Genomic DNA, 12,516 nt, shown 5'->3' with positions numbered 1-12,516 from the left:
ACAGCAAAACCAGAAACCCATCAGTAGCATCCCTTGCATTAGAATCTTTCTGCTAATGGCAGAGACCAGAGCTATCTCTGCTGTTAAAATAAAATTATAGGATTAAAAGTAAAATTAAAAAAAAAAAAATTCACATCGATTGCAATAATCAGATCACTACTCTACCATTTCTGACTATCCAAAAATTTAACAATTAGAAGTTGCTGGATTTCTTTTTCAGTATGCATATGAAGTGTCTATCTAAAAATACCATTAAAAAAGCCTCATCCACGTTTTTCTATACAAAATCAGCTGTTACAGATCTCTTTTGAGACATAAACTGCAATGAAAAGGACTAGCTGAGAGTCTTCATAGCCAGACAGATACTTGACTGGAGATCATTGAAAAGAGAAGGCCACTTTTAGCCATGTAATACCCTTCTATAATTACATAATAATTTTTAGGAAATCTTTTCTCGCCTCCTCTGATGAGTGATTAGATGGTGAGGGAGAACACTGTAAAGAGATCCAGCTTTCACAAGTTACTCTGCTGAGTAATAGCAAAGAGCTAGAAATTACTGTCATTGTGAGTTCAGTTTAATATATTACACTCACTGTGTTAGACCAATTGCATGGATTCTTTACTACTGGCCATTTTCCCTTGGGAATCACATAATATATTTTCTAATTTACAGCTTCACGCCCACTTACAGGAATTTGCCTACATGATTCCTCCTTTCCATCACATACCCCTTCTTACAAGGACTTCATATTGCCCACAAAAAGACCACAAATGTTCTTACTTGAATTTATCCTCTAGATCCATCTACAAGCAGTTTTAACCTGAATAAGTTCACCTCACTGATAAAAGAAATCCAACCATTTCCAGTCTCTTCTGTTAATTTTCAACTTCTTTCCCCCTGCTTATACAGGCAGAAGGGTTCATGCCTCACTTTGGTGCACAATGAATTGGATCAGGGAATTGATTCAGATTAAAACTATCCAGAAGTAAAGGTGAGTTTTAACCTCAATTAATTTCAAGTATGAACAGCTGTCCTGGCAAAAGAGAGGGACAAGCAGGACCAGGGACAGAGGACATTTGCTCACTTGGGGAACCAGAAAACCCAAGCTGTTTCAGCTTCCTTCAGCTTATGTTTATAAACTGCCTCAGTTTATACCAGGTTAAAATTCAATTGAACTTTATGTCTGAAGCAAGAGGTGAAAGGCATTTTACATATATCCACACCACAGCTGGTAAAATTAAATTTTGTAGCTATTAATGGGCTTCTGCAAAGCACAAGACTATTCAAAGTTTTGCAGCGACACTTGGTTTACACGTTTTTACAGCAGCTGTCCAAACACTTTTCAGTAAGGTGAAGGATGGCATTATCCTAAATGGGAACTGACAGTCTTGTAGGATATTTATAAAGATGCTCCTTCTAATCTGTACAGTTTAATTTACAGGTCATTTCCCCCTAGCTGAGCTGTGTAATCATCAAGCAAATGTTATTGAATTATCACAGTAGCACACTATGTCAGAGGCTTTTGTTTGGATGGGTTATGTGTGCAGTTGACTTGAGGTCCATTTGACAGAGCTTATTTGACAGGACATGCCAGCACCTCTACTGAGCAATTCTGTTCACTTGGCCAACAGCAATGTTTTACACTAAAAAGATGGTATAATTTTCCATTATTCAGACTAAACCAAGCCTATTCAGACTGAAACAAGCCTTCCAAGTATAAAAATAATTAGATCATAGTTAGCAATTAAATGCCATGTAGTAGAGCAGTAAATGCTGACATTAAAAATTTGCTTTTATCATATAATTTGTCAAATTTTAGTGCTTTCTTCAATAAATTGAAGTGCCACAAATTACATAAACATTCAAGATGTTCTGAATAGCTGCCTTTGTCAACCAAATTCTCTGAATGCCAAACTAAAATGAAATCACGTGCCTTGACAGTGGAAGGACGTATATAACCAATCTGAATTGTATCAAAGAAAACATAATATTTACAAATACCAAAGTGTGGCTCCTAATTATCTAGTACATGGGCTTGACTGCAAAATATATACATATTCAAGACCTTCTGAAAAGGATTTCACTTCTATTTCTACAGAATTGCTGTAGCCACCTAAAAGAATAAGGTAAATAAACACTGTCTACTAACAAATATATAAAGACCAAAATAAGGCAATAGAGCCTCTAGCAGAATCAGTAAAAATGACTTCAATAGGGTTATTCTGGATTCACTCTGGGATTTCAGTTAGATTTCAACTGAGGAGAAAATTAGCTTTATTCGATTACTTAGACCCGTGTATAATCTGGCCCCAGAAGACCTTGTATTTTATTGACAGAGCTCAATGTTAGTTTTGAAAGTGCAGCAGGAAATAGCCAAGGAAATATGTCACAGAATTCAATGGTACCATTCTCTGAACAGAGTTATACCTTCTCACAAATATTTTCTTCTTAAGTATCAAAATATAGGGAAGAATATACAGAGATGCATAATTTCAAGTTGTAACTGATGTGCCATCAAAAGTTATCAGTCTTAATTTAAGAACAGTTTCTGTCAGATAGTCTTAATTTTCCTAAATGCCAAACACTTACACCAGAAAGAATAAAAGACAGGGCAAAAATTTCAATAATGGAGAAAACCTACCAAATTAACATTTTCTTTAGTTCTGTATCTTTACAGACAAACCATTTTACACCCTCTCTTTTCAAATGAATTTGTGACCTTGCACAAAGACATGCCTTCCTCCCCCCTCCATAAACAATTTCATTGAATCACTTTTTTTGATGTCTCAAGCAACTTGTATGTCAGAAGTATGGGAGGTAACTCTTCTGTAAAAAGTACAGTAACATCCAGACAAACAAAGGACAAGGCAGGGCTCTCCAGCACAGCTAGTTAATGCATATCCCCAGCTACATAATACAAATCTGGGCTCTGACTACCCATTCAGCAATGTGCAGCTTTGGAGATAGGAACATACTTGTCAATCGCTCATTATGCGTGTAGGTGGGATAACCCACACAAAGTGACAAGACTAGGACAGACAAGGTATAAATTAGGCTACAAGAACATGCTATATTTAGGATACTTATCTTTGAGAAATGAAGTTAGGGAGTCATAAGCTTCAGAATGTTTGGGTGATTTAAGCACATCACAGTTAATCTGCTACATAAATAACCTTCGCAGAGCTCACTGTGAAAAACAGGTTATTTCAAGCTAGTTAGCTTGCCCAATCCATTTGAAACTTCCTTAACTGAAAAAAACCTGAACTACAGAACTCTTATTATCAACTCCATACTAGTTTCCCGAGATAAAACCAAAAAATATCACATCAAGAAAAATATATTGGTCTCCCCACCCCCTGACTTTTTCATAGAAACACATCCCCATCCTCAACAGTCCTGTACTGTTTCATTCACACAGTGAACTGTGTACACAGCAAGTATTTATAGGGAGACAATCTGCAAAAATTTTTAAAAAGCAGAGCTTACTACATGATTCCATAAATGTTACAAACATTTCAAGATCACACATAAGCATATCTCAAAGTTTTGAACCACATACTGAAACTCTGAACTATTTTTAATGAAATTCTACTTACCGAAATTTTTATGCTACTTTTACCAAAAGTCTTGTTTGATAGTCAGATGTTTTAAGTTGGGAAAAGAAAAGGAAATCAGGGAAGGGAGATAAGAGGTCTGTGTGGATGAATTAGGAGCTCCTAAAAAGTCCAAAACATGAAGAGATGGGAGCATGGGAAGGTGACCCAAGAGGAATATGGAAAAAGTGCCTGAGTATGCAGAGAACGGATTAGGAAAGCCAAAGCCCAATTGGAGCTGAAGAAGAGCTTCAACAGTAAAAGAAAGATCATGAAAAATGCATGCTCACTGCTGAATGGGGATGGGGAGCTGGTGACAAAATAGATTAAAAATGTCACAGTATTCAATCACAGAATCACAGAATAGCTAGGGTTGGAAGGAACTTCTGGAGATACCTAGTCCAATCCCATTCTTGAATGGGACTGTCTTTGCAAAAACAATTAATGTGAGTCTGTGTCTTACTGCAAAGCAATTTTTTTCCTCAGAACATACTTCTTGAAGAAAAACTAGAATTTAGTACAGAAAGACCAGGTTTGTAGTAGTCTGGCTACCCAAGCCATTCAAGAGCAGAGCCAGAAGCTCATCTCCTGTCCAACTTTTACATTAAGATTGAAGCATGAGTGCCAGATTGAATATGGGATGTTAAGACCTGTATGCCCCACGAGGTCTAGACTGACTTCCATCCTTACTCACTTTCTTCTTTCCTTCCTTCCCTTGTTTCCCACCCTATCACCAAGAATTATCAGAAGTAGCTGTTCCACACCAGTTAAATTCTAGAAATAAGATGTACAGAAACACCTTAGGAAGATGTACCAGTAATCATCATCATCTCTTCTTACCACCCCTTAACCTTTCACTGATCTGTCTTCCTAATTAGGTATTTATACCATACTCCATTACACACTGTATTTGAACTCAAGCCAGAATGAATCAGAATAATCCAAACTCAATGACTGAATTAAAACTAAAATCTTCAGCCACAAGTAGACTTTATGACACCAAACCTACTTAAGTGAGTTTAAAAGAAAAAATAAAAATCCATTTAGTATTGTGTTAAATGAAAGAACTTCTGTTTTAAAAACATTGTATGTCTGGCCTCTCATTTTGGCCCTTTCCAATTTTTTATTAACCTCAAGGCTAATTACAACATTAAGTCCTCAAATGGGAGATACAGTTTTCAAAGCCCACTCCTCCACATAGCATTAATGTTTTCAATGGCAATTAGAAATTATTTTAATGTATAAAAGAGCTGTTGCAGCATAATTATCAGAGTGCACAGACATCTGTCCCAAAAGCAAGAAGGTAAAATATTTATTTTTTGTTAAATTAACATGAAGTACAGGACAGAAAGACTGAAGAGGACAAATGTACCTCAACTTACGTAATTCCTTTTGCTATGAAGTTTTGGTCTCACAGATGTGAGAGCCTTGTATCAGATCCACTAGATGGTGCAATCCATCTTCTCCAGTAAAAGCATTTGAAGTTTATACACAAGAAGTTAATTTTTAATGAGGAAGAAGCCAATTTTAATGCTAATCAAGGAAAAGTTTATTACTGGAAGAACAAGGCACCAAACAGAATATGAGGGTTTGAGAATGATCTAGGCTTTGAAAGTCACCTATGGTAGCAGCTAACATCCCCATTTTCAAGAGAAATATGATGTCACCCAATTTCAGAGTATATAAACAGAATTTTCATCAAAGGAAAAAGGGAATCAGAACAGCAATCTTTAAATTAAGTAACATCAACAGGGAAGTAATCAACCCAATATCAGGTTAGCAGATTTACTGACCAATTAGAATGGCTTTCAGAAGCATGGTAGTATTCAAAACAATCTAAGATTAGTCTTGAATACTTCAGAGATAAAATAGTACTCACTAAGACTAGAATCCATTCTAATATCTCCCTTGTCCATAACCTTGACCTAAAACCAGTTAGGCTTTTCACTTCTAATTCCCAGTCTTGCTAAGGGATTAAGTCCAGATACAGAAATAGAAAAAATTACTGCCAGGTAAGGAGGTGAACTACCTCAGGACAGACTACAGCCTTGATCTGGATCACAGCCAAATTTTACTTCAACTCTCACCCAATTCCCAAGTGTTTGAGGTCTGCCAAATCATTAAAAAAGACTTTACATTGCTTATGACTTTCTTGGTGACTATTTACCATGAACAATTTTGTGTGCTACCAAAACAAGTTGTGAACAAGGAAGCAGGGTATGGTGTTTCCCTGTCCTCTCAGAAAATGGAACAGCTGCAATGTTTTCTGCTTGGTAGGCTTAGTGAAAATTAGGAGATCTTACAAACAGAATTTATTAGTTCTCTTCTGGAAGGTCTTTGTGAATTTTTACCCTCAGCAGTTCCTACATTTTCTCCTCAAAAGAGGTGTTCTTTCACAGGGCAATGAAGGCTTTTAATTCATAGAACCACAGAACCATACAATGACCTGGTTGGAAGGGACCTTAAAGACCGTCTATTTCCAACTTCCCTCCCAATGGCAGGGACACTTTCCACTACACCAGGTTGCTCAAAGTCCCATCCAACCTGGCCTTGTTTCAGGGATGGGAAACTGACATAAGTGACATATTCTGCAACAGCTGGAAATGTAGTTTCTTGTAGCCTAACCAAAAAAAAAAAAAGTAAATAAATAATTCACTAACATTGGTGACATATTTTTCAAAGGATACACCCTAAACTTCAAAGAAAAATTCAATTTTTTTTATTCAAAACAACATAAACTGCACACTAATATATTATAAAACTGATACCAAACTCTACTTTAGGAAAATAGCTCTACCAAATATGGTAAGGAACTACAAAACAATAACACCTTTGCTAAGACTAGCATAATATTTCTTGACTAAATATTTTCCTTGTGGGCATCTTCCTTTAGAAAAATGTTCATTTAGGAAAAAAATGCTCATGGAAACATGTCTGCCATGATAAAATGTCTAAAACGTCACTGCTTTTTGGACGATATGTGAGTCTGGAACAACGCAAATATTTTGGTTCTTCATTACACTTAAGAATTTTAAATGTTTTCAGAAATACCTGTATGTTGCTTAAGAAAGTATATAGAATGAAAAAATGGAAAGTTAGTCTAGAAACTTACTGAATTGCATGGAAGTCTGACAGTACATTTGATAGTATCCTTACACAGAGATCTTCCATAATACTTTTGCCCGTTATTATTTTGTGCCATGCTTGCAAACGTCACTGACCTTATGGAGCGCAGGAGCCATTACTGGCACCAAAAATCCATTGTAAATGTAATTCACAAGCTGGTTACGTATCAAGGGATGTGCCACCTAAGAGGGTGGAGGAGAGAAAGACACAGAACAGTTCCAGTGAGATTTAAAACAAGACAGGGCACAGAATGCTATTATTCACTACCAAAACCCTTTCCCATTTAATAAGACACATTCGTTTGTCCTTCTCACCAGCATTTGATATGATTCAGGTTCTTAACGACTGTTCCTTCTACAGAGAAATACACACACCATGTTTAATTACAGTAAGTCTGCCAAACTTAGAGACACGGCTTTTCAATCTTCCTGCATGCTGACAAAGATGAATGGATGGACAGAGAAGTGTGTATAGCCATGTATCAAAACAAGAGCTGAAATTCTACATTTAGCTCCCGCAACCTTGTCAGGGTCACTTGAAGGTGGATTTGCCATTGTTAACTTGTCCTCCTACATTAAAGAAAAGCAGAGCAGCCGCTTTCCTTTATTTCAAGAGTAGGTAAACCAAAGCACTCAAGCTATGCGGTAAGAACATACTGTTCACATGCCCTTCTCCCAGCCACTGTAAAACAAACAGAAATTACAACAAAACCTGCATAATTCACTCAATGGGATGGTTGAGAGCTTTAAAAAAAACAACCAACTAAACAAAAACCCCCAAACTGCTACTAGAAGCCAAAAAATTTACTTTTATAATGAAGCATTCATTTTGTCTTTGCAGTAAAAACATGTATATAAAAGCAAAATAGAATTCCATTCAGAAGCTTTCAAAGCCAACATATTATGTTTGAAGCTCACTGAGACTGGAGTGTCACAGCCTACTCGTGGCCTCAAATAGAGTCTCCCACCTGCAATTCTTACCAGACTTCCTCTAACTTGTAACCCTTAATTTGGTAAGAGGAAGAAAAAGGGTGGCCCTTCCTATGCTGTGGTCCAGGGAAAAAGTAGTAAATGGCAAGAAGTCTTGGCTACACAGTTCCTTTTTAATCTCCGGCCAAAGTTTTTGGGTCAACACAGACCAGTCCACGCACAGAGCAAAAATTCCTACAGTAACTGAGCTTTCAAGTCAGCTGAAGACTATACAGACACAATCAAGCAGCAGTCAGAAACTGCTCATTCTGCATTTCAGCTGAAATCCTCAACCATTTTGCATCTATTCGAACAGGGGTTTTAGAATAATTCATTCTTTAATTTTTCTGCAGTGCCCTTTATATAATTTTTTTTTTAAATAAAGGTATCAATTATGATCTCCTGCAGATCTGTAGAATAACTGGTTAGACACCAAAATGAATATTGTCTCCTCTTCATGTTTAAACATGCATGCTAAAAATCTTGTATAGTGCATTTGAACAATGACAGCTACTATTATTTTTGCTTGTTCAATGCTTTAATAGTCAATCAGTTCCTTTACTGTACTTTGCACACATTGAATTGAAACATATCTTTTATTTAACAGAAAATGTGACTAAATTTTCAATTCTACCCAGCACATTTCTTCAAATAACACAAATCCCCAGTATCTGCAGAATTTTTATCATGTTTTAATGAAATACTGGATTTGGGTTCTATAGAGTATTCAAGCCTTAGAAACAATATGTAAAGACAAAAATTTCATTTAACATTTAAATTGGAAAAAACAGTAAGGGAGCAAAGCACTGAAAAAAAAACCCTGGAAGGACAAAATAGATTCAAAACAGGCCAATCTAAAATGAATTTATATTTCTAGGAGAAGACCTAAATAATTCTGCTTGGAAGGCTTTCTTTATGTTGTATTCACCAACAGGAAAAACGGACTATTTTCACTATTTTCTTTTGCACACCATTATGAGAGCTTGAACAAACACAGATATAAACCCTACATTTTCCCACATGTAAAGGCATTCAATTTACTTCTAGGATCAACAGCGGTATTAAAATGCAATAAACATTTCTTTTCTTTTAACAGAAAATCCTCCCCATTACATAAGATAATATGAAGCTCTCATTTGAAACATGTGGCACCTGAAAACCACAAGTATATTAGTTAATCCTTATAACCAGGAGAGACAGCACAAGGCATTCATTTTACAAGCAGGTTGTTTTAGTCTAATAGTTCATGCCATTATTAAAAGTACATAAACTCTGTAACTAACAAACTTCTGCAGGAGATATAACTCACCACTACTTCTAAAGAATAGGCTAACTCAGTTCAATTACCTGTATCACAGCATTGCAAAATTCAAGGGAATTCATGAATTGTACAAGGGCTGGTGACAAAAGCCAGTCGTCTTTCATCAGACAGTGCCACTCTTCTCCTTTTTCTTCCAGCTTTGTAGGCAAAGATGAATAGAGGCCACTTAGTCCTGTTGCCAGCACCTTCATTTCAGAAACAGAAGAGGAAATAAGTTAGCTTTCCACCTGTCCATCTGCTTGAATGGCAGTACCATAAATGGTTTCTCCTATTAGTTTTAGTAACATAATAGAGTGTTAAGATTAATTTAATTTCCTTTCAAAAAAGTCCTGTGGCAGAAAGACATAAATATTTTAAAGAGCTTTCCATATAATATGTTTCTTCCAAGATCTGGTATTTAGGAGAAAGTGATGGAGAAAATCAGGTTGTCTTGTCTTCTTTTTATTTTAATCCAAAGTTATTTCTTTTTAAATTTTTCTAAGCTTACTTTGCACTTTCCTTCAGTCCCTTTTAAAAACAGCCACCGGTACCATATATCTACAGCTTGTCTTTTGTTGGTGATTCAAATGTTACTGCTCACACATGTATGAAGTCATTTCACTCGGAAACATGAAACATCAGAAATGGAGGGGGAAAGTGCCCCATCAACAAAAATGAAGTTCAGCCCCACTTAGATCACAGATATATGCTGACTTCAACTGCCAGGCGCTTCAAGTCAGCTGAATCCACTTAAATTTAACTGTTCAGAATTTCTCTTTTTCCTTTCTTATTTATTTGGAAGAGGGAAGCAAAAAAAGTTAAAAAGTCTGAAATTGGTTATTATTTCAACAATGTTTCCAGTAATAGTAAGCCTTACAGGTGATTTACATAGAATGTATCACTTAACAACAAGAGAGCATTTCTAGTTACAATTTAAAAAGCATACTTCCAGAAAAGTTCTTAGATTTTGCTGAATGCATCTGGAGTATGGTATTTTCACATGCAGCTGTTAATTATTAAAGTTATTTGAAGCTGGAAACTTTCTAAATATTAATCAGGACTCATCCTTCTGAGATGATTTCATACAACTTCACGATAATTTTTTAAGATGATTCTCATTTTAATGGGAACATTACAATTTGGCCTGATGGAAATCTTTTTAATTTTCATTCAACAGACTCTTCTAAGAATATTTCCTCTTACAAACGGCTACTTCGCATCTACAGAGCTAGACTGTCTAAGCTCAGATGAAATACAGCTCTTGTGTAGTAGAAAACACTAGAAAACAAACAGCTGACAATGTCCAGATTAAAGACCAAGGGCTCACACGAGGTGATCAGGTTTTGATCATACACATGCACAAGCAATTGTAACTGTTAATCCATACAGTCAGACAAAGGGTATCTTTCTGAATACTTTTTATTCCTAATTCCCATAATTTTGAAGATGGATTTATTCTGTCACAGGTAAGGAAGTCAAATATTAAAGGGGAGGGAAGAATACTGTGGAAATTCACTGCTTTAGTACAGTGACATATACACAGTTCTATATACGCAGATAGATAAAGGACAAAGCTGGACATACATTAAGAAGCTAAAACTATTGAGTAAAGCATTATTTTTACAATCCCATTCTTCTGTAACCAGAATCTCTTTGGGGCTTTTTCTTTCTCACAGTAGAAGAGCTCAGAAAAAAGCTCTTCTAGAACTACCTAGACCCAACCCACACAAGCATTTACTCTCACAAACCCAGGCTTCAGACAATGAGAGAATTTGAGATTCATTTGTCTCATGAACTTTTAATTAATGCACACTTGATCTTCCATTGTCGGCTTAAAATTTAATTGCTATTCCTAAACAAAAATGCACCTTCTCAGTACACAATCTGATTCTCAAAGCTGTGTCCCATCCACGTTTCTCTTTCATATGGGTATTAGCCCTTAAGCGCAAGAAGCTGACCTTGGACAAGACATACTGGTCTCCACTAAAAGGAGCAGTGAATGCACAATCCGTCAATGTCGTGAATTCTTTCGTTTTTCAGACTTACTGAAGGAAAAAGTGATAGATGTAGCTGCTAAAACCTGTAAGGTTTAGGAAACTCTTATTTTTGCTATGAAGTACAACACAAATGGCTCTATAAAATTATGTTTCTTAAGCACTGAGAGAGAAGCCACTGGAAGCAATTTCATCTCTTTAGATAAAAAATATTTTAAAATGTTCACAGAAGTATATGGTATAAGTAGGGTTACCATTTGAAATTACTGATTAAAATTCTGTTCTGCTGGTAATGAAACATTAATGAAAAAAAATAATCTGGAAGGGAAGGAAATGAATGCATTCACATCCTGAAAGATGTGCAAGACTGTTTTATTTTTTGTTTTATGCAAAGCAGTGTCCTTTTAAAATACTTCCAACATTTGTCATCTCAGCCCTACATGCCCTACTTTTACAATCATCTCCAGCAGTTTCTTTCTTACCATTGAGTCATGAGTCTCTCTACAAACCAGTTTCCTTGATCTATTCACTTTCTCTTGACTCACAGAAGACACTGTCTACACGATTTGTAATCCCAGGCACGTTATGTGATCATAATGTGTTGTTAATGCATAGTCAGTTGCTACCTGGACAATTATTTCCTTTTAATAATTCTCTTTCCTCCCACATCCATAGTTTTTCTATACACAGCCTCAACTTTTCAAGGGCACTACAGAGCCGACCCTCCTCCTGCTTTAATAGTTGGTTTCCTAAGCTGCAAGGTATTTACAAAGTTTTGTGAGGGACTTTCAGTGGTTATCCTGCTCAAAATTCTTTGGAAACGTTTTTTTTTTTTTATTATTATAATACTGAATAGATAATATCTTCAGTCATGTCCAGAAAACTTCCAGGTCAAAACATGATAATTATTTGGTGTAAAATCAGAAAACTTTACCCAACAGTTTGCTCACACATTCCATGTTAAAAACATTTGTTAGTGATGTATCCCACTGCAACCTGTCTCCTTCCTTCTTTATAGTTTTTGCACCTACAGTTTTGAATAGTGTGGATCTACAGACAATCCAGGTTTTAAAAAGCTCTTAACCAAAGTTATGTCAAATAACAGTACCATGAAAACCTTCAGGTTCGCTTTGGCACAGATCTAACACTGATCTGGGTACATAAGGCAGCAGAGATTTATGGCCAGACCCCATCCCAGGGGATGCCTATATTATGCAACAAGGCATGGTAAAGAAAACCCTACATGCCAACCTGCCCCCAGAAACAGAGATAACATCAACACAGTGCCACCCAAATGTCTTTGCTATCAACACAGGACTGCATTAACTGTTTTGCAGAGTACCTGAGGCAACATTTGCACTGATTTCAGTGATATACAGCAATGTCACTGACACCTACAAAATCCTCCATGAGAACAAAATCTGGTTTTCAGCTCATCACAACTTAAATTCAAAAAAATGATATCGTGCTAATAAGCTAAATCTATGACATTACATTAAAGTCTTATTATAGACTTAGGCCAACCTCATTACTG

The 12,516-nt window shown here is 36.1% G+C and overlaps 1 protein-coding gene across 10 annotated transcripts in view; it reads right to left on the bottom strand.

The window, feature by feature from the left end:
• Window positions 1-12,516, bottom strand: part of FHIP1A (FHF complex subunit HOOK interacting protein 1A) — an 81,204-nt gene that overhangs the window by 18,459 nt on the left and 50,229 nt on the right. For all 10 annotated transcript variants that reach the window (XM_042050017.1, XM_042050022.1, XM_042050016.1 and 7 more), the window contains 2 exons: window positions 9,036-9,194; window positions 6,816-6,902 (listed from right to left, as the gene is read on the bottom strand). In XM_042050017.1, coding sequence (XP_041905951.1) covers window positions 6,816-6,902; window positions 9,036-9,194 — 246 coding nt within the window. The remainder of the gene's footprint in view (window positions 1-6,815; window positions 6,903-9,035; window positions 9,195-12,516) is intronic.

The sequence above is a fragment of the Corvus kubaryi genome, unplaced genomic scaffold (assembly GCF_017639235.1).
Source record: "Corvus kubaryi isolate FWS band 111438036 unplaced genomic scaffold, C.kubaryi_AGA036_p1.0 71, whole genome shotgun sequence".
Classification (NCBI taxonomy): Eukaryota; Metazoa; Chordata; class Aves; order Passeriformes; family Corvidae; genus Corvus; species Corvus kubaryi.
The sequence above is the reverse complement of the archived record's forward strand: the minus strand, read 5'-3'. Positions and strand labels throughout refer to the sequence as shown.